Source organism: Microcebus murinus, chromosome 4 (genome assembly GCF_040939455.1).
Source record: "Microcebus murinus isolate Inina chromosome 4, M.murinus_Inina_mat1.0, whole genome shotgun sequence".
Taxonomy (NCBI): domain Eukaryota; kingdom Metazoa; phylum Chordata; class Mammalia; order Primates; family Cheirogaleidae; genus Microcebus; species Microcebus murinus.
Window position 1 is genome coordinate 29810292 of NC_134107.1, and position 20755 is coordinate 29831046.

Here is a 20755-nt window from a genome sequence, read left to right on the forward strand (position 1 = left end):
AAAATAGGATGCGTGCGTGTAAATTACAAGAATTCCAGTATGTACAACTTCATTGTAATTCCAAGCACGGTAGGTGCATCCCCCAAACCAGCCAGCCCACTCACATGGGTCAAGGGAAAACCAGAATTTCCCGGACCTGTTAAGTAGACAAGTCAAGCCTGAAAGAGACAAGTAGACAAGTTTCCTCCCCCTGAAAGCCAGTCTCCGCCCGCGTCCTCCCAGGCCCTCAGTCATAGCGTCCCCGCGTTTAGCCATCCGGCCGCGCCCTTCTTTCTCCCTCCCTCGCCTTCAGCGCCACAACCCAAACGGCGTCCTCCACCTTGAAGGACTACAGCCCCCGGCATGCCCCGCGCTGGCGGCCTGGTCACGTGACCGCGCTTCTCCACGAGCCGCGGTCACGTGATTCGGGAAGATGGCTGCCCTGACGGCGGAGCATTTTGCAGCGCTCCAGAGTCTGCTGAAGGTAAACTGGCGGGGTGGGGACGGCGTGAGGCGACTCTTTGTCTCCGACACTATGGACGCAGCAGGAATTAGGAACAAATTGACACTGATTTGGAGCCACAACTCTGCCATTAGTTTTCTGTGTAACGCTGAGCAAATCGTTGCACCTTTCTGAGCTTTTTAAAAGCAGAAACAAAATCAACACTGCCCTGACAGGCAAGTGAGAGGGAAAAAATGAAATAATGGACATGAAGGTGCTGCACAAATGCCCCCTAGATTAGACTCTGGGGCTGGTTTTCGGATTGGTGCTTTGGAGTGGTAATTGCTGAATCCGCTTTACCAGTTCCCTATTTGATCCCGCAGCCCCTCTACGCCCCGTAGTTTAGAAATTCTCTCCCACAGTGTCTGCCCACGCTTTGAGTGAGGTGTGCGTTCTATGTTCCCCCGAGGCCCGGGTTTTCTGTATTCGCTTTGGCTTGTGGAAGGGCCAGAATGAGGTTGAAAGGGCCATACTTAAGAGAGCTTTGTAAAGTTCTAATAAAATGATGGGTTGGAATTATTTAACTTCTGATTTCCCCTATAGAGGAAGCTGCTGCTTTATTTTCTTTTGTAGAATTTGTCACTAGCTGACATTACGTGTCTATTTGCCTGTTGTCCTTATTTTTCATAAGAGTGTAAGATCCATGAGGAACATCTTCTTTCTTCCTCCCTTTTTTTCTTTTGTAAACACCAGTTGAAGAGCGTTAACTTAATTACACTTAGCCAGTTCATGGCACGACATCATCATCAGTCTGTGTAGTAACCTGTTTTGTTTTACTTGTTTATTTAAATTTTTTTTTTCTTGTTTAGAGAGGGGTCTTGCTATGTTACCCAGGTTGGGTTCAAGCAATCCTCCTGCCTCAGCCTCTCAAGCAGCTGGAACTACAGACATGCACCTCCGCGCTCCTTATTTATTTTTTATTATTATTTTCTTAGAGACAGGGTCTTGCTCTGTTGCCAAGGCTGGAGTGCAGTGTGGCATGATCATAGCTCACTGTAGCCTTGATCTCCTGGGCTCAAGCGATCCTTCAGTCTCAGCCTCCTGACTAGCTGGACTATAGGCTTGAGCCACCATGAGTGGCTTTATTTTTTAATGGCCTCTTCAGTGTTCATTCACCTTCTCCATTCCCAAAGGCATATACTCCGTTGTTCACAAGTGTGTGCCCAACAAGTAGAGCAACACCTGGCACAGTGCATATGCTCAATAAATAGCTGTTAAATGAATTCATGAATGAACTAACAGAGCTGAGCTTGGAAATCTAGAGCTCTCCTTCCCAACAGCAATTACTATCTTTGCTTCTAACAAAGAATTTAATATTGCCCAGGTTGGAGCGTCACATAAATGGAATAATACAGCATGTACTTTTAGTTATGTGTTTGGCTTCTATTGCTCACCATTATGTAGCAATAGTTCATTGATTTTCATTGCTGCTGTTCTGTGTACTTTCTTTTTAAAAAAAAAATACCTAAACTTTTTATTTTGACATAATTATAGATTCATATGCAGTTGTAAGAAATAATGTAGCAAGATCCCATTTACCCTATTTACCCTTTCTCCAGTTTCCCTCAATGGTAACATCCTGTAAAACTATAGTATGGTATCACAACCGATTAACATTGATCCAATCAACATACAGAACATTTCCTTCAGCACAAAGATGCTTTATGTTACTCTTCTAGCCATACCTACTTCCCACTCTGCCTCTACCCCCTCCTTAACCCCTGGCATTCTTCATTTCTGCAGTTTTGTCATTTCAAGACTGTTATATAAATGGAATAATACAGTATGAAATATAAATGGAATAATACAGTAATAACAGTACAGTATCTTTTGGGATTAACTTTGTTCACTCAGTCCAGTTTACTGGAGATTCATCCAACTTGTATTATTAGTTCTTTCCCTTTTATTGCTGAGTATGCCATGGTATGGATGTACCACAGTTTATTTAACATTGACTGGAGATTCATCCATCTTGTGTGTATTATTAGTTCTTTACCTTTTATTGCTGAGTAGTATGCCATGGTGTGGATATACCACAGTTTATTTAACTATTGACTGGTTGAAAGACATCAAGATTGTTTCTAGTTTTTTTGCTGTTACAAACAAAGCTGCTATACACATTTGTGTACAGATTTGGAGTACAGTTGCTGGGTCATCTGGTAATTGCATGTTCAGTTTTGTAGGGGTTTTTTGTTTGTTTGTTTTTTTTAAAGAAACTTCAAACTGTTTTCCAGAGTGACTGGTCCACTTTACATTTCCACTAGCTATGTATGAGTCATTTAGTTTCTCTGCATCCTCACCAGCTTTTGGTGTTACCACTGTATTTTATTTGAGCCATTCTTAAAGATGTGTGTCGGCATCTCATGGTGGTTTTAATTTGCATTTCTCTAATGGTTAATGATGATGAACATCTTTTATATGTTTATTTGCCATCTGTATATCTTCTTCAGTGAAATATCTCTGTTTTTTGCCCATATTCTAATTGGAGTGTTTGCTTTTTTACTCTTGAGTTTTGATATTCCTTGTATAGTCTAGATCAGGGGTCCTCAAACTTTTTAAACAGGGGGCCAGTTCACTGTCCCTCAGACCGTTGGAGAGTGCACAATGTGGGCCCGCGGGCTGTAGTTTGAGGAAGCCTGGTCTAGATACTACTCCATTGTTGAATATGTGGTTTGCATATATTTTCTTCTAGTCTGTAGGCTATCATTGCATCCTCGTCATAGGGGCTGTATTAGTTAGCTAGATCTTCCATGACAAAGTACCACAAACTGAGTGGCTTAAACAACAGAAATGTATCGTCTTAGAATTTTGGAGGCCAGAAGTTCGAGCTCAAGATGTGAGCCAGATTGGTTTCTTCTGAGAGCTGTGAGGGACATACCTCTCCTAGCATCTGCTGGTGTGCTGGCAATCTGGCATACTTTGGCTCATAGATCTCTGCATTCATCTTTACATGGCATCCTTTTACTTTCAATCTGTCTTTTATCTTATATTTGACGGAAGTTTCTTATAGATAGTATTTGAGTCAGATTTTTAATTCACTCTGCCATGCCAATTTTTGTTGTTTTCTGTTCTTGTTTTTTGTTTCTTTACTTTTTCCTGCCTTCCCATGGGTAATTTGAACATTTGTTAGAATTCCATTTGTTTTAAAATGCATTTCTTTTTGCAGCCTTTTTAGTGGTTTCTCTAATTGTATTACTTTATATAGACATAACTTATCACAGTCATTGGTGACATCATTTTACTAGTTAAGGTGAAGTATAGAAGCCTTACCTCCATTTATAATATAATTGTCTTAAATATTTCCTCTATGTACATTTACAGCCACACTAGTGTTGAAATTTTTAATAGACATTGTTAAATTTCCTGCTTCAATCTTCAGACATAATTTAGAAAACTCAAGAAAAGAAAACCTATTGTATTTATCCATATTTTTGCTTGCCCTGTTCTTTCTTCCTGATTGTAACTATTAATTTTAAGTGTCAACTTGACTGGATTGAGTGATACCTAGATAGCTGGTGAAGTGTTGTTTCTGGGTGTGTTTTTAAGAGTGTTTCCAAAAGAAACTGCCATGTGACTTAGTGGACTGAGATAGGAAGACCTTCCCCCAGTGTGAGTGGGCACCATTCAATCCGCTAGGGGCTGGGCTAGGACAAACAGGTAGAAGAAAGATTCTCCTCTTTCTGCTCTCATTCTCTCTTCTGGTGCAGGACATCTTTTCTCCCGCTCTTGGACATCAGACTCCTGGTTCTTGGGCTTTTGAACTATGAGAATTGCACCAGTGGCCTCTTGGGAGCTCTCAGGCTTTTGGACTTAGACTGGGGGGTGCACTTTCAGCTTCCCTGGTTCTGAGGCTTCCAGACTTGAACTGAGCCATGCTACCAGCTTCCCTGGTCCTCCAGCATTCAGATGGCCTATTGGGGGACTTTGCCTCTGTGATCATGTGAGCTAATTCCCCCTAATAAATCCCCTCTCATATATAACCATTGGTTCTGTCTCTTTGGAGAACCCTGGCTAGTACTCTGATGTTCCAAGTTTCCTTCTTTTATTGTTTTTTTCTATATTTAGAGAAGTTGCTTTAACTATTCTTTTAGGGTAGATCTTTTGACAGATTTTTTAAGTTTTCCTTCATCTGAAAATACCTTGATTTCCTCTTCAGTCCTGAAGGATACTTTTGGTGGGTGTGGGATTCCAGATTGACAGTTTTTTTCTTTCAACATCTGAAAAATACTGTGCCACTTCTTTCTTGCTATGGTTTCTGATATGAAACCTGCTGTCATTCAGATTGCTTTCTTTTTCTTCTTATAAATAAAGTATCATTTGTCTGTCTTTGCTTTCAAGATATTTTTTCTATGTCTTTCATTTTCAGAAGTTTAATTATATGTCTTGGTATGGATTTCTTTGGATTTATCTTGTTTAGGGTTCATTCAGTTTCTTGAAATGTATAGGATTATGTCTCTAAGTAAATTTGGAAAGTAGTCAGCTGTTATTTCTTTGAATACTTTTTCAGTCTTGACCTCTTTTATCATCTCCTTCTAGGATGCTGATGATATGAATGTTAGATCTTTTGTTATCATCCCATTTGTCTCTGAGGCTCTATCCATTATTTTCTCTCTGTTATTCAAAGTGGGTAATTTCTGTTGAACTATCTCTCAGTTCATTGATTCTTCCCTCTACTTGTTCCATTTTGGTGCTGAACCCATCTACTGAGCTTTTTATTTTGGTTGTTATGTTTTTCAGATCAAAAGTTTTCATTTTGTTCTTCTTTGTATGATCTATTTCTTGGCTGAGACTTTCAATTGTTTAAATTTGTTTCAAGCATGTTCTTAATTACTAGTTGAAACATTTTTATCATGGCTGCTTTAAATTCTTTGTCATCTAGTCATATTGGTGTTGAAATCCGTTGATTGTCTTTTTAAATTCAATTTGAGATCTTTCTAGTTCTTGGTTCCATGAATGATTTTCTATTGAAACCTAGACATTTTCATATTACATTCTGAGACTGGATCTTATTTAAATCTTATGCTTTATCTGGCTTTCTCTGACAATGTTTAGGCAGGGCAAGGGGTACCAACTTATGACTACCAGTTGGAGGCAAAAATCCAGGTTCCCCACTTGGTTTCTCTTGTGGCCTCTGCTTGTACCACAGAATGGTGGGGCTTGTTCCCTGGTGGGGATGAGGCACCCTACTTGGCCTTATCTGATACCACCTTGGTGAGGGTGTTGGGTACCTCATTATAGCTTCATAAGGCTTCTCACTCAAGTCTAGGCTTCCCACTCAGCCTTTGTTGACATAGGTGGGCATGCGGTGACAGTTCTTTCTGTGATATTTGGCTAGAGTAGAGCAGTTATTGTCCAAAAGTTTTCTCTCTTGCTAGGCTGTTCCTTTCTTATTCCTTTGGCTGGAGAGAGCAGGGATTTGTTGGGGCTTTTCTTTTCTGCATCCATTGTTATTTCCAGCTTGCCCTCTTATTCAGCTCAAAGTCTGGGATATAAGAGGCAAAAAGGGGCTGGGTGCCATGGCTCACGCCTGTAATCCTAGCACTCTGGGAGGCTGAGGTGGGAGGACTGCTTGAGCTCAGGAGTTCAAGACCAGCCTGAGACCCTACTAGAAATAGAAAAAAAAAATTAGCCGGGCATGGTGGCACGTGCCTATAGTCCCAGCTACTTAGGAGGCTGAGACAGGAGTTCGAAGTTGCTGTGAGCTGGGTTGATGCCATGGCACTCTAGCCCAGGCAACAAAACAAGACTGTCTACAAAGGGCGGGCGGGCGGGCAAAAAGGAAAGCACAGGGAACTTACTATCATGTCATTCCTGGGTTACAAGGTCCCTAGCAGATATGCCTTCTTCTCTCTGCCTTCCAGAGTTGACTTATGTTTGTTTCTATATAGTGTCCAGAATTTTTATTTATACTTAGTAGAAAGAATAGGGACAAGTACATCTACTTGATCTTCTTAGAAATGGAAATGATTTATATACCTTTATATTTTAAGTCTCAAAGATGTCATACAATGACTAAGACAATATTATTCAGAAATATGTATTTTCAGAGTCTGAGTGAGTTTTTTTTCCCATCTGTGAATTAATTTGTAGGCCTCCTCAAAAGATGTTGTCAGACAGCTGTGTCAAGAGAGCTTTTCCAGTTCAGCCCTTGGCTCAAAAAAACTCTTGGATATTACGTGTTCCAGCTTGTCCGTGACCCAGGAAGAGGCAGAACAAGTAAGTATGGTCAGAAGTGACCTTTGGCCACTGGCCCTCTTGTTAGTCTCTTTCTCGACTTCTCAGTCATTGCCAAGTCCAAGGAAAATTTTCCTCTGAAACCTCTGTTGACATAATAGCAAACTTAGAATGATTGTTTTAATGTTAGTGAACCTAAAAGCCATTATCTCTGTACTAGCCTTCCTTTGATAGAAAGACAAGGATGGGAGAACTGTACCAGGATCAGAGCTTCTGACCATTTTCTTCTTGGACTTAATTACCCAGACAATGTAGACAAAAGCCAACCTTTTTGTGGTTTTCTTTTCCAACCTGTAATGTGCCAATGCTAATAAATTGTCAGCTGGACAGTGTGGGGCAGCCTTTTCAGGCATCTTTGGGCAGAAGCTTGGAGACCTGAGTAAGGTTAGGAAGTGTGTACCGCTGGGATGCATCAGGTTCTCTCCCTCACATCCCTCTGCCCCACAGAAAGTCCCCTTCTCAACTCATCTGATCTCAGCAGGTGGCCAAGAAGAAGAGTAAGGTGACTCTTAGTTACGTAGCAGTGACAGCCTTATCTTTCCAAGGCAAATACGTTTCTAAAACATGAGTTTCTTCATCCAAATGGGCCTATGTTGTTACTATTTTTTTTTAATTTGGAGCTTTGTTTATTGAAATCAGCTGTAGAAAAGTAAAAGACAGAAGCAGGATTATACAAGTGAGTTATAGACTGATTTGGCTTCCCCTAAAAGTAGACTTTGAGTCAAGAACTTGGGTGGTTATTTGGGAGGTGATTCTAGAAAGCACAAAGAGGGAGTGAGGACAATCAAACAGGGAGCAAGGCAAGGCAATAAAAGAGTGTGTTAGTGAGCGGTTGCTGCTATGGAAAATAGAGTCTCAATCTTGGGATCCTGTAAGAAACCAAGTAGAACACATGTCAGAATTGTTCCCCTGGAGGGCAAGGAGGCTGGGGCATTTATCCACTAACCCCTCGCTGATGGAGGGTTCACTTCCCCTCTCTTACTCACTTCCCCTCACTTACTCCCCTCATATCTCTCTGTAGTCAAGCAGCCTCCAGTGGTATCAGAGAAAGCCCTAAAGGAGACAAACAGTTAGCTCCAGAGAGTTTTCTGAGGTTCAGCTAAGTGTTATTCTATTTACAAGACTACCATAAGCCACACTTCTAAGCTACAGATTCACTCAGAAGGACATAGGATGGGAACACACCATTTTAGCAGGGCAGGGTCAGACACTCCTCTTCCACAGGAGGAGTCCACACAGCGGTCAGAAGCTTTTCTCTTTGCCCTCTCAGATGACAGCTTACGAGCAAGGACATGAGACTCCTACCAGCCTGGATTCAAAGCCCGCACTCCACAGGAGCCAGTATCTCTTGTCACAGTTCAGTAAGCACAGCTTTAGGTTCTCGCAAGGAGCCTGCAGCCACATTCAGGGCAGCCCGAAGCTTCATGTCCCCAGGTGTTTATGCAGTCCTCTCAGTCCGGAGGCTTCGGACCAATGCAGTGTTGCCTAGTAACACAGCTGACTTTCTGCTGCTCTCAGGTTACCAGGGCAACTGCACTAGAAAGTTAACTGAAGGTCAGATTCTCATGCAGAAGGAAAAGGAACATATTAACGCTTTGCCCACAAGTAGTAGAGAGTTCTGGCATGCTGACAGCTTTCTAGGTCAGGCAGCTGCACCTGTCTTCTAAAGCCACAGGTGAACTCAGAGGCAGGCCAGGGCAGGTGGTGCATCAGCATGTGCCACAGAGGCCTCTGGACTCACGTGACTCGGTGGAATGACTGTGGCAGTGTGCAGCAGTCGGGGTAGGGGGTTGTAGAGCCCTCCCGCCGGCCCCTGTCTCGTGCCCCCTCCCTCTGCTTCTCCTGCAGCTGCAGGGTGGCCTGTCTGTCTTGCAGCTGCTCCAGGCTCTGCACCGCCTCACCAGGCTGGTGGCGTTCCGTGACCTGTCCTCCGCCGAGGCGGTTCTGGCTCTGTTTCCAGAAAACTTCCACCAAAACCTCAAAAACCTGCTGACAAAAATCATCCTAGAACACATGTAAGTGCTCTTTTCTTGAGAGTTCCTTCTAACATTTATATCTTTCATTATTTTTATTAGTATTCTAGAAGTAATATGTTAATTGTTGAAAAATCAGAAAACACAGATAAGCAAAAAGACCCCTACCAACCAGAGGTTAGCAGTATTAATTCCTTAATACTTACTAGGACTTACTAGTTTTTTTCTCTTAATACGTATAGACAGATGTTGATGTTTTGCTTTTGTTTTTTAACAAAGTGAAATCCTGCCATTCTATAACTTGCTCATTTTCAGTTAACAGTATTAGCAATAGTGACATCTCAGGTCAGTGTTTACCTTCAGTGTCGTTGTAATGGTTAAATATATTTTATTATGTGAAGAAATTACATGTAATGTAATTTTAAAATTCCTAGTGTTGGGCATTAGGTTATTGGCAGTTATTTTATTTCAGTGAACAATTTATAATGAAATCCTGGTCATATGCTTAATTATTTCCTTATTGGGTTAAAGGTGATGGACATATTGAAGCCTTTGGCCTTATATTATCAAGTTGGCCATCAGAAAGATTGCACCAACTATTTTTCCACCAGTAGGACACAAGTGTGCCCCTCTCCCCATATGAGGAGATTTCTTTCTTACATTTTTTTCTGAGCTCCACTAATGGCAAATGGTACCTCATTTCAATTTACGTATCTTTGACATTAGTGATGTTGAATTTATTTTTCATATGTTTATTGATCATTTTTATTTCGTTTGTAAATTATATGTATATTTTCTTGGCTGAGCAGATTCTTTTAAACACATGTAATTTAAGCAGAATTTATTAATAATAGCAGAATTATATTGTTGGTTAGCAGAAGGATTGAATAGACCTCTCTAATAGCAATAACCGGCAATTCCTATTTACCAAAGGTTTCATTGTTTATTAAGAACTTTCTCATCCATGACCACATTTTATTCCATTTGCTATAGCATTAGACAGGTCTGTTTGGATATGTTTTTGCAGAAAATGCACTACTTTGTGTGGTAGGTACTCAGTAAAGAGGATAAGCAGACCCGTTCTCTGTTTTGTTCTTGAGAGCAGTAGCACAATAAGATTACAGTGCATTAAGCCTTTTCTTCTTTTTTGTCCTAAACTATGAAAAGAGACTAACACTTACAGTTATGGCCTAACATCACCAAGCTTTATAAAACAAATAAACAAAAGATTGCTTCTTGGAGGGAGGATTTTCTTCAGTCCTTTCCAGGTATTAAGTGATTACAGGTATGAAGATCACAGGAAGGACCCGGGTCTAGATGCCTCTCTCATTACCAGAGGACTCAGTCTCATCCTTTTCCCATTATTTTTTCCTCATCTTTCCCTCTTAAACAGATCTACTTGGAGAGCTGAAGCCCAAGCAAACCAGAGTGAGTACCAAGAAATCTGCCCCCCCTCCTTCCCTTGTCCCCGAGCCCCAGCTCTAAGTCTGCCAGGTGACCAGAGATTTTGACAAAAACCATAGTGTATCCATTCCCAATCCAAACTCTGTGTGTTGCATTGTTTCTTTTTAATTCCACTTTTTGCTTTTTTTTCTGATTATAAACATTATTATATAGGCATGTTGTTAAAAAAAAAAATACAGCAGTAGCCAAAGCAGAAAGTAAAGTACTTATAATAATTATATTTCAATTGGGGAAAAAATTAACAGTAATTGAAATCAGTTTGAAAGACTGAATAAAAGTATAGTTTAATAAAGGGTCATTACACTTACTCTGAGCCAGTCACAGTGCTGGAGTAGTTTGTCTGTGTTAGCTCATTTCATCCTCCCAATATCCTTGTGAGCTAGGCTGAGAGTTTTCCCATTTTCCAGATGAGCAAAGAGAGGCTCAGAGGTTAGACAAGTGGTAGAACTGTTTATCTCTGAAACAAGTGCTCTTTATCTCTGAAACAAGCAGTCTTACCACTGTTGCTAAAGCTACGTGTTTCCTAAGCCTTAGGCCATGTCTACTTCTCTGCCTTGTGTCACTTCTCATTCTGTCCTGACATCTCAAGGGCTGGGTGTTCAGGCGGAAGCCTGGAGGTGCTGCCACAGGTGATCAGTGCTAGGTGCAGGTGGCACAGAGCAATGAGTAAGGCCTGTGACTTGCTGTGAATCTTGGGCCCCCTCTGTCTCTCTAACGTAGATCAAATGTATTATACATGTACAGCCCTCAGTGCTCCCTGTCATAGGACAAAGGCTTGGGAGACGTGGGTGGCATAAGCTCTGAGCTGGGCTATCCCCCTCCACAGTCTCTCTGCCACGCCTGGTTGACCTGGACTGGAGAGTGGATATCAAAACCTCCTCAGACAGCATCAGCCGCATGGCAGTCCCTACCTGCCTGCTCCAGATGAAGGTACGTCCACAGCCATGCTGAGTAGAAAGAAAGAGGGTGCAGCCATGATGTGGTGCCTGGAGGGCATCTAATATACCAGTCTCCAAGGTTTGGGGACCTCTAATCCCCTAAAGAAAAAAAATATATTGGGGGGCAGAAAGGGTGGGATAAAGTAGGGACGGTTAATGGGTATAAAAATATAGTTAGGCAGAGTGAATAATATTTGATAGCACAACAAAGTGACTATCATCAACAGAAAGTTAAGGTATACTTTAAAATAACTAGAAGAGTAAAATTGGAATGTTCCTAACACAAAGAAATGCTGAATTCCTGAAGTGGTGGATACCCCAATTACCTTGACTTGATTAATTCATATTGTATGCCTATATCAAAACATCACATGTACCCTATAAAGGTATACAACCATTATGTACCCATAATAATTAAAAACAAATAAAAATTAGCATCCCCTACATGCATGTGTTAGTTTACAAAGCTTATGTGTATTAACATATTGTAGACATAATAAAACAAATACTAAAAGTAGAATTTTAAAACAATAAGACAAATGCAAAACATAGTATTTTAAAAATAATTTGCTGATACCTAAAGGTTACCATATACTCTTATAAGTTTATCTTTAACAATAGAGGGGTATGTTCAGATTTCAAATAACCTCCTTGATAATTTTGGTACCCTTTAGCCAACTTCTTGTCCAGTATGATTAGGCTGTCACTATGTCACTGTTTGATCAACAGCTTCAGTTAGCAGTTGGAGAAGTGTCAGGTCCTCATTTCCTTGCTCAAGCTCCCTGGGTTCATTGGTGTTCCTTTTCAGGAGTTTTTTTAAAGCCACATATCCATTTTGTAGGATTTGTTTAGTTAAAACTAAGTAATGTAATGCTGTATCTACTTATCAAGACACTAAAAAATTCAACACCTGTAAGAAAATGAAGAAGTAAGGGTGCTTCTAGCAACTGAATATTTTAAATATTAGTAAATTTTAATTTTTTTAAAGATACAAATAAATATAACTAGAAGTTGTAATATTTTTTCTGCATACCAATAGAGTGTCTTATGTACCCAATAGAGCCTACTTCTCTTTTTTTTAAAGACACAGTGTCTTGCTGTGTTGCCCGGGTTGGAGTGCAGTGGCCTGATTGTAGCTCATTGTAACTTTGAACTCCTGGCCTCAAGTGATCCCCCTGCTCCAGCCTCCCAAGTAGCTGGGACTACAGATGTGTCCCACCATGCCTGGCTTTTTTTTTTTTTTTAATTTTTTTGTAGAGATGGGACCTCACTTGCCCAGGCTGGTCTTGAACTCTTGGCCTCAGGCAGTCCTCCCACCTTGGCTTCCCAAAGTGCTGGGATTATAGGCATGAGCGACTGTACCCAGTGGAGCCCCGTTCTTAAAATAACTGATGTAAACACATGTAATGCTTTCTAACTTGAATGCTGACAGGGTGTCAGAGAGGTGGATGAGCCTTGGCCCGGCCTCCTCTGATACCCACCCTAGGTACTTGTTGCAAATAGAACCTGACCCAGGCCTCCGAGGCATCTCCTTCACTCTCCCCAGTTGCTAAATGACTCGGGCTGGTACTCTCTGTAGCTCTTAGCAAAGAGCCTCTCTGCAGAGGTTCAGCAGAACTGAGGTAGGGTTCACAGTTCACTTACAGGGAGACAGGAAGAGTGGCTGCTTTGACCTTCCAGGCCATGTTCTTTTTACAGATCCAAGAAGATCCCAGTCTGTGCGGAGATAAACCTTCCATCTCAGCTATCACCATGGAGCTGAGCAAAGAAACGCTGGACACTATGTTAGATGGGCTGGGCCGCATCCGAGACCAGCTTTCTGCCGTGGCCAGTAAATGATCCGACCAGCTGCTGGCGGCCACTGTCGTGCCCCAGGGGCTCGTGAGCAGCGAGGCACCTCCCAACACGCAGGCTGCCCTGCAGCTGACAGCAGCCAGGATGGTGGGGATGGAGGGGTTCCTGCCATCCAGAAGGCACAGTTGGATTGGGAGGAAGCAGCCAGGCCCCTTGTTGTTCTCCTCACTTATCTGTTTTCTCTTTCTGAAGCTGGTGAGCAGAAGCCCCTGTTGTTGAAAGGCTCCTGTGTACAGCTTAATTACCGCCGTGGCAGTATGAGGGAACATTTGCTTCGTCAGCTGCCTCTGCATCAGTGCTTGGGCAATTTCAGCCCAAATTGTGGAGCTTATCTAATAAGTTTATTTCCAACCTTAGCTCTGATTAGTTCATTTCCAACCCCGGAACACATGGAGGGAATCAGGCGTGTGATGCCGGCAGTTCTGCTCTGTTAGAGAAGCCAGGCAAATCTCACCAAGCAGGGCCACTGAAGCACAGCCGTCCAGAGCATTCCCTGAGCTCCCTGGGCCTTGCTGGACTGCCCCTTCAGTGTGGGGAGTCTGAAATGGGTGCTAATTCTCTTCTTTGTAAAGCCAGGGGCCCCTTGATATAATGCACCCACCCTGGGGTGAATACGTGGGAATAATTGGAAATAAAATAAACAGTTCTCAACATTTTTCATGATTCAGGTCGTGATTCTTAATAGCTTTCGTCCTTCTCCTGAGTTGTTTTCTTTGGCCAGTGCTGTGTCTAGTTCTTAAAGATTCCAACTTCCTAATTCCCAGCTAAGGCCTGGACCCATGAAATCAGGCAGCTGAACCTCAACACCTTCCTGGTTTTTACCTGTCATGTAGAACAGAAGGAGTCAAGGCTGACAGTATGTGCTTATTGCCAGAGCTATGATGAAGGCAGTCCTTAGAGTTTAACCAAGTGATACTGTCTCTGTCACTGCCCTCATGTGTCACAGGGACTCCTTGTGTGGATGCTTTTCCCTCTTCATTATCCAGATCATCCCTGGCAACAGCTTGCAGCCTGCTCTCTGAGCACTTGTTTTAGCAGATTCTCTGGTGGTGTATTTGGGGTAGATGGAGGAGGTAGAGCCTCAGGTTAAGAATATACACTTGGGAGTCAGGCAGCCAGGGTCGCTCGCCAGCTCTTCTCAGTGGTAAGGAGCTTAACCTCTAAGGCTCAATTCCCACCTACTTCCTCCTTTAAACAAAAAAAGATTAAGTGGGTATAGTAATAATACCTACTTCATAGGACTTTTGTGAAGATTAAATGATATAATACACCTAAAAGCTCTTAGCATCGTTATGACTAATAGGAAAGGCTCAATAATGTTAGCTTTGATTAGTAATGGGAGTGAGAGTAGAAAGCTTGGTGCATTCGTTGTTTCATAACAGGGTTGGTGTGAGAGTGAATGTTGTTATCCTCCCTTTATCAACAGGGAAACCAGCTCATGGAGGTTTAGTCACCTGCTGGTAAATGGCCTCATTAGGACTTGGGCCCAGATTTCTCTAGCTTTCTCTGTGTGACACAGGGCTCTGCAAGGGACATGGAGTTCTGTCTGTGGCTGGCTCCATTTGGAAAATGTTGAAACTGAAACAGAGATGAGAAATCTTATCTGAGCCCACCCAGTGAGCTACTAGGAAAGTCAAGGGAAAATATTCCAAGCTCTTTGTCTGCAACCTCCTGGAAGCCAAGCTGTCTTCCTTCAAAATGGTGGATCTCAGCCCTTTGGGCGCCACATCCATTGAGAATCTGATGAAAGCTGTGGATCCTTTCTGTGGGAAATGAACATTCAGTTGTTTACATGCAATGACAAGAGGTCATGGACACCAGAAACCAACCCACCACTTCTAGGTTGGGAAGCTCTAGACTTACCCTCAGGTTGGGTTCATCCTGGTCATTAATTTATCCTCCTCTGTTTTCCTTCCACTCCCTGTGACCTGTAGACAGAGATCTCAAATCTCTGTTCTCCCAGTTCCTCCATAAGGAACTAACTTGGAGCAAGGAGCCCAGGATAGGGGTCCAGGCAGCTGAACATTCCTTTAGCCAGATCTATCTGAATAGTCGTGTGGGTGCATGACAGAGGACATTTGATAAGTAACTGGAAAAATCAAATGGTTATTACCCTTCACCTCACATGTTTGTTTTAGGGGTTCATCTTCCACCATTAGTGATGATGGATTGTTTGTAGATACCGTATTTCTGGTTGGCCTGACCCTATCTCAGAAGGACCTCCTGGCTTCTACCTATTGACCTCAAAGGAAGCTCTTTCATTCAATGCTTATTTGGTTTCCCAGTAGTATTTTGTGTAATAAAGCAGCTGTATCTTCCTTAGGGTACAGCAAGGTTTGGATGTCCAAGCTTCATCCACAAAAGGGCAGTGATCAGTTTCTTTGGGGCCCATGCTGGCTGCTCAACACATTTCACCCGTCCAGCTGCAAGGGTGAGCACCTGGCTCAATCCTGATCGATATGCATGTGCCACAGAGATTGTCTGATGAATGTACATGACTTAAGTTGGGCCAATTTGCGCTTTTCTTAAGGACTTTCTCTGTTGGAATCAGCAGAAGAAGACTGTCTCCTCCCTCTGGGCTCTTGACAGTGAATGCTAGGTTCTATCTTCCTGCCACTCAGAAGAAGCCCATCCAGACCCCAGAGGTTGCCAGTCCCGCTTCTTCTCTCAGCGTACACATCAGGATGGACCAGGCTTATGTTAAAGTGTACCCAGGATTTGTTTTAATCGGGAATGGTAAGACACTCGGACACAGAAATGATTGTCATGAAGAAGTTCGTATTTACAGAGCCCTGGAAACAGGAGGTATGGTATGCCACGCAGGGCCACGTGGGGAAGGACCACCTCTTCAGGGCTCTTAGAGGAGATGGAACCACATGCTCCTTTTTCTCTCTGCTCCCCGTTTTTTGTTTTTGTTTTTTGGTTTTTTTTTTTAGAGACAGGATCTGGCTGTTACCCAGGCTAGAATGCAGTGGCGTGATCATAGCTCACTGCAGCCTTGAACTCCTGGGATCAAACAATCCTCCTGCCTCATCTTCCTGAGTATCTGGGACTACACAGGAGCACACCACTACACCTGACTGATTTTTTTTTTTTTTTGTAGAAATGGGGGTCTCACTATGTTGCCCAATCTGGTCTCATATTTCTAGCCTCCAGTAATCCTCCCACCTTGGCTTTCCAAGGTACTGGCATTACAGATGTGAGCCACTGTGCCTAGCCTTTCCTCCTTCTTTTTCATTAAACATTGATTCACTAGTTTCCAGGGAGGGGACCTCTTCTATCCCACTGGGTTGGGGAACAAACTGCATCAGCAGCATGCAGACAACAGCAAAGAAGTTTGCAACCTGAACACAGCATTTTCGGGGAGCCACGATCCCCTGAGGAGACCTTCACGCTAACTCTGGGAATGGCCCTCAATGCATGAGTGCATAAGCGTCAGGCAAGCAGTCTCCCATTACTCTGAGGGACAGGCTGAAATTGGACTCAGCAAAGCTCAGAGAGAAACGGAAAAGTGGTTTATGGAGTGTCCCAGGGAGCACATAACCACCCAGACACTAGGCCCTTTCATCTAAATGACTCACATGGCTCCATTGTTGCCAGTGCTGCCCAGTCAGGGGATCAGACTTATCCCTTGGCACTAGAAGGGTAGTCACTCGTTGACTCCTTCAGAGGGACCTTTTTGAGAAACGGGTGTGGCCAATTCTCTGTGTAACCCCAGGCGCTCTGTCTGGGATCCTGGGTGTTCCACCAATGTGGAGAAATACATTGAGTGCCCCCAGGCACTCAGTCTCAGACACGTGACACTATCCTACCAGGCTGCTCAGGGACTACTGAGCTTTTTTTGAGCTTCACAGTTTTAAGTTGGGAATTTATAGCAACACCTAAGAAAAAAACAACTCGATGCAGTAGCCATCAACAGCAAGCTCTCCACAGCCAGCCGGGCCCTTCCAAGCAGTGGCTGCTGTGTGCGGGATCCAGGTAGTAAGTCAAGAGCAGTCTAAAGGCACATAAATAATTTTTAAAAAAATGTATACCTGGGATTGGTTTTGACCAGGGACGGTAAGACACACAGACATGGAAATGGTTGTCATGAAGGAAGAAGTTCGTGCTCACAGAGCCCCTAGAAAGAGGAGACCTGGCACAAAAGGCCACTTGGGGAAGGCTCAGCGTCAGTCATGGGGAGAGGAGTGAGTGGCCCTGAGCCTTTCCTGGGGGTTTTGCAGGAAGGAATGGTCAAGGCAGCAAGGTGTGCTGAGTAAGTTTAGCATTGGATAGTTTGAATAACTGGTTATTCAAATTCTGGGCTATAGGGGTGGTCTCTATTTGCCTGGTATCTGGCCCTAGGGTTATTAGGGAAAGGGGGAATATTGCCTCGATCTGTGAGAGCTTGATTGAAAAAAGATGGTTGGGGTGTGGGGTCCGGATTGGGTTGTACATCAAAGGCATGCTCCAGGAGAGTCATTCGCTGTCTCTAGGAATCAGCCAGCCCTGGGAGGGGCAGCCTCACCAGGGTCAAAGCCCGAAATGCTAGAGTATAGAATATATACTTAATACAAAATTATACTGCAGTAACAATCTCAAGGTTGCAATGGCTATTAACACAATGAAGGTTTCTTTGTCAATGCTATACATCTGATGAAGGTTGAGGCAAAGGGCGAGATCTCCACTCACCATTGTCACTAAGGGGCCTGGGATAATAGAAACTTTATCTCAACACACGCCTCCACAATCACCAAGGCAGGGCGGGGGGCTATGACCATTGCACCCATGATCTTAAAGCTGCTGCCCAGAAGTGACAGGCAAATCACATGGTCACACCTAACTATAAAGATGGCAGAGAAGTTCAATTTTACCATATGCCAGGAAGAAAGAGAAATGGGCTATTTGTGATTAGCTCTGATGAATACGGTACCCCATCATTTGAACCAAAAGATTCCTCTTTTGCTGAAGCTAGTTTGTACTTACAAACAAAAGGGTCGTGAGTAATAATACACACCCCAACTCGGCACCTTTTCTCATGATGAACCTCATCGCCAGTGTGGCACGGGAGAACATTCGAAACATTTCTCCAAATAATACCACGTAGCCTCTTCTCACAATCCCCGGAGTTGATTGGAGCATCCATTCATGAGCATTTGCGCATTTCACTGAGGAAAAGTCAGCTCAGAGAAGTCTGGGTCTGAGTTGGAACTAGAATCTGGGTCTTTCGACTCGAAGGCCAGTGGTTTCTCTATCCCTACTCCAGTCTGAGGGTAAGAAAACTCATGATTCTGCACAGGTGGCCTCAATTTTCCCTTAATTTAGCGACTTTCAGCGGTCTCCCTCATCAGTCCTGCCTCGCCACTTCCATCTGGATCATGTTCATCCTCCTTTGTCTCCCTTTCCTGGTGATGTTCAAGTCCAAAGGCAAATTGGCGTGAGGGCCAGCCGTGTGGGTCTCTCCGACACAAGCCCGTTCTCTAAGCACACGCGGTGGGCGCCATGTCCCACAGCCATCAGTCAAGCTCGGTGGTCGCTGCCCACCCATTTCCAGGAAGTGAGTCCAGCGTGGTGGGAGAGGCTCCCTGTCATTTTATTCAGTAAGCTGAGATGTTATCAAAAGTGAGAGGCTTTAAAAAAAAAAATTATTGTTTGTTTTTATATGTTACTCTAGAAACCATTAGCAAGTGGCATTTTGAAAGTTTTCCAGTGGTTGAACATTTACAAGAATTATTTTAAACCTTTAACCACCGACCTCCAAATACTGACAGTTCCTGAACATTCTCTTACCTGCATTATGTTGACTTTTGTACAACTTCCTTCTTTCATATTTCTGTGGTTTGATCGTTCTTTTTAAAACTACTTTAAGAAAGAGAAAAAGATTTCCTAGTAGTATTCCCTGGTTGATGCCAAAGGACCCTAATCTCCAAGGAGAGAGAACCATTCTTTATTTGAGGAAATGTCAAGAGCTCTCAAAGGTAAGCCTGAAAGGCTGGGTTTCTATTAGTCCCGGGCTCTTGAGAAAGGCTCCGATGGGCTTGTACATCTCATCTGCAAGAAGAGGTAAGATAACTACTCAGGTAATGCACCTCGGCTTCACAGTAAACTGCACAGACCCCGCGGCTGCAGAATGGAACTGGCCATGTGGCCTAAGACACACGCCACACAATACAATCCTGTCCCAACAAACTGAATGGTAAATGATTGGGAGATGCTTTGGGATATCAGAGGGCATGGGGGTCTTTTTTATAACCATGCTGGATCCCCAGCTAAGGGGATGGTGTCTAGTCAAGATTTCAGGAACTCTGATAAAAGTCCTACTCAAGGTATTTTGCTTATTAAACTTCAGGAAGTGAGAGTCATTGTATTAGTTAGGATATTGATCTGGCTGCTTTAACAAAAACTCACCTTCCACGGATTTAAGAGTTTAGAACAGGGGTCCTCAAACTTTTTAAACATGGGACCAGTTCACTGTCCCTCAGACTGTTGGAGGGCCGGACCATAGTTTAAAAAAAAGGGGGTAGAATCGCTCTGCTCCAGGAGATGCTTCCTGGAAGGAACTCAGGTTCCTTCCATCTTGTTGCTTCACCAACCAGCAGGTGTTGCCCTGCTGCTGTGAGCAACGCCTGCTCACTGCAGCTCTCGAAGTCTGTGTCCCAGCCTGGGGGGAAAGGGGAAGAGGAAGAGGAGGGTGTGCCCCAGAAGTTGCCACATTATTTCCACTCATATCCCACCAGCCGGGATCACATAACCTGTAGTTAGCTGCAGGGCAGGTCGGGAAACAGTCTCTGGCTGGGCATTCGGGTGTCTAGCTAACACTTTGGGATGGGGAGGGTGGGAGGGTGAGCGAGTGGGGGGTTCATTACTGAAATAAAGAGAGAGAACAGATAGTGAGAGACAATTGACAGGCACTGTCACAAACACCTACTCAGCTGACTACAGCTCAGTGTAGCTTAATTTACCAGTTGATTTCCTGGGAGCAGTTTTCACGGGGGAAGGGAAGAAGCAGAAAGGCAGTGCGTGCGCTGTGGCGGGGAGGGGGGCTGGCGGAGTGGGTGCTTCCTGAGGATGGAGACCATGTCTCATGTACTCAGTCTCCATAGTAGCCACCACAGTGCCTGGTGCACAGGAGGCTGTCCCCAAAATGTCCATTCGCGAGCCACTTCTTACACAAACTCACAGGATTTGACCTGCATTAGTAAACCATGATTGAATGAGATGGTGCAGATTAGAATGGCAGACCGACAGAATTAACGCTCGCTTGAACTGCTCTTCCCGAATCTGCCTCGGCTGAGCCCTAGTTCACTGACGAGGTGACGTCACCATTCTCAATTTTGCCAGCACACTACCTGGCTTTGATTATTAATAATTGCAAGTCCATGGGCATGGGAGGCTTGTTCATAGCACAGTCTCCCAGCCACACTCTTTGGGTAGCAAGAGGAAGGCGAGGGTAGCAAGAGGAAGGCGGGGGTCCCTGAGGGTAGGAGGGAGCCGCTGCCAGGGTGCTAAAGGAGGGCACACGTGGGCACTCCGAGCTCCTGCCACTGTAGAGTTCAGCGACCAGCACTTCTAAGGGGCTGAGTTCTCTCCAACTGCTGGAGGGGGGCAGAGAAGAGGTGCTAGCCCTGGGCCTGGGCAGAGATGGCAGCACAGACTGCCAGGCCTGCGCCCATGCGGTGCCCTCTAACTAACCGCCCATGAGGTTAAGTTAAGCCTTAACCCTGGCTTAACTCCTATTCGTGCTTCTGGATTCAGGAGCAGCACCTAACAGGGGCCGAGCAAGTCAGTTTAACCGGCCTGTCTTCACTGCCTGTATTTTCTCCGTCATTCTG

At 43.9% G+C, this 20755-nt stretch overlaps 1 protein-coding gene across 1 annotated transcript; it reads left to right on the forward strand.

Annotated features, from left to right (window-relative positions):
- Nucleotides 1-357: 357 nt before the first annotated feature.
- COMMD9 (COMM domain containing 9) lies at nucleotides 358-13607 on the forward strand. The gene is made up of 6 exons (XM_012738750.2): nucleotides 358-463; nucleotides 6572-6697; nucleotides 8591-8730; nucleotides 10082-10116; nucleotides 10979-11082; nucleotides 12789-13607. The coding sequence occupies exons 1-6, from the start codon at nucleotides 413-415 to the stop codon at nucleotides 12927-12929; spliced, it is 597 nt and encodes a 198-aa protein (XP_012594204.1). The 5' UTR covers nucleotides 358-412; the 3' UTR covers nucleotides 12930-13607.
- Nucleotides 13608-20755: the final 7148 nt, after the last annotated feature.

Bases quoted from the DNA above. Each gene is read 5' to 3' on its own strand.
- COMMD9 (XM_012738750.2), top strand. From the start codon at position 413: ATGGCTGCCCTGACGGCGGAGCATTTTGCAGCGCTCCAGAGTCTGCTG. The intron at 10,117-10,978 runs GTGAGTACCAAG...CCCCCTCCACAG, and splicing joins TGAAGCCCAAGCAAACCAGA to TCTCTCTGCCACGCCTGGTT. The intron at 11,083-12,788 runs GTACGTCCACAG...TTCTTTTTACAG, and splicing joins CCTGCCTGCTCCAGATGAAG to ATCCAAGAAGATCCCAGTCT.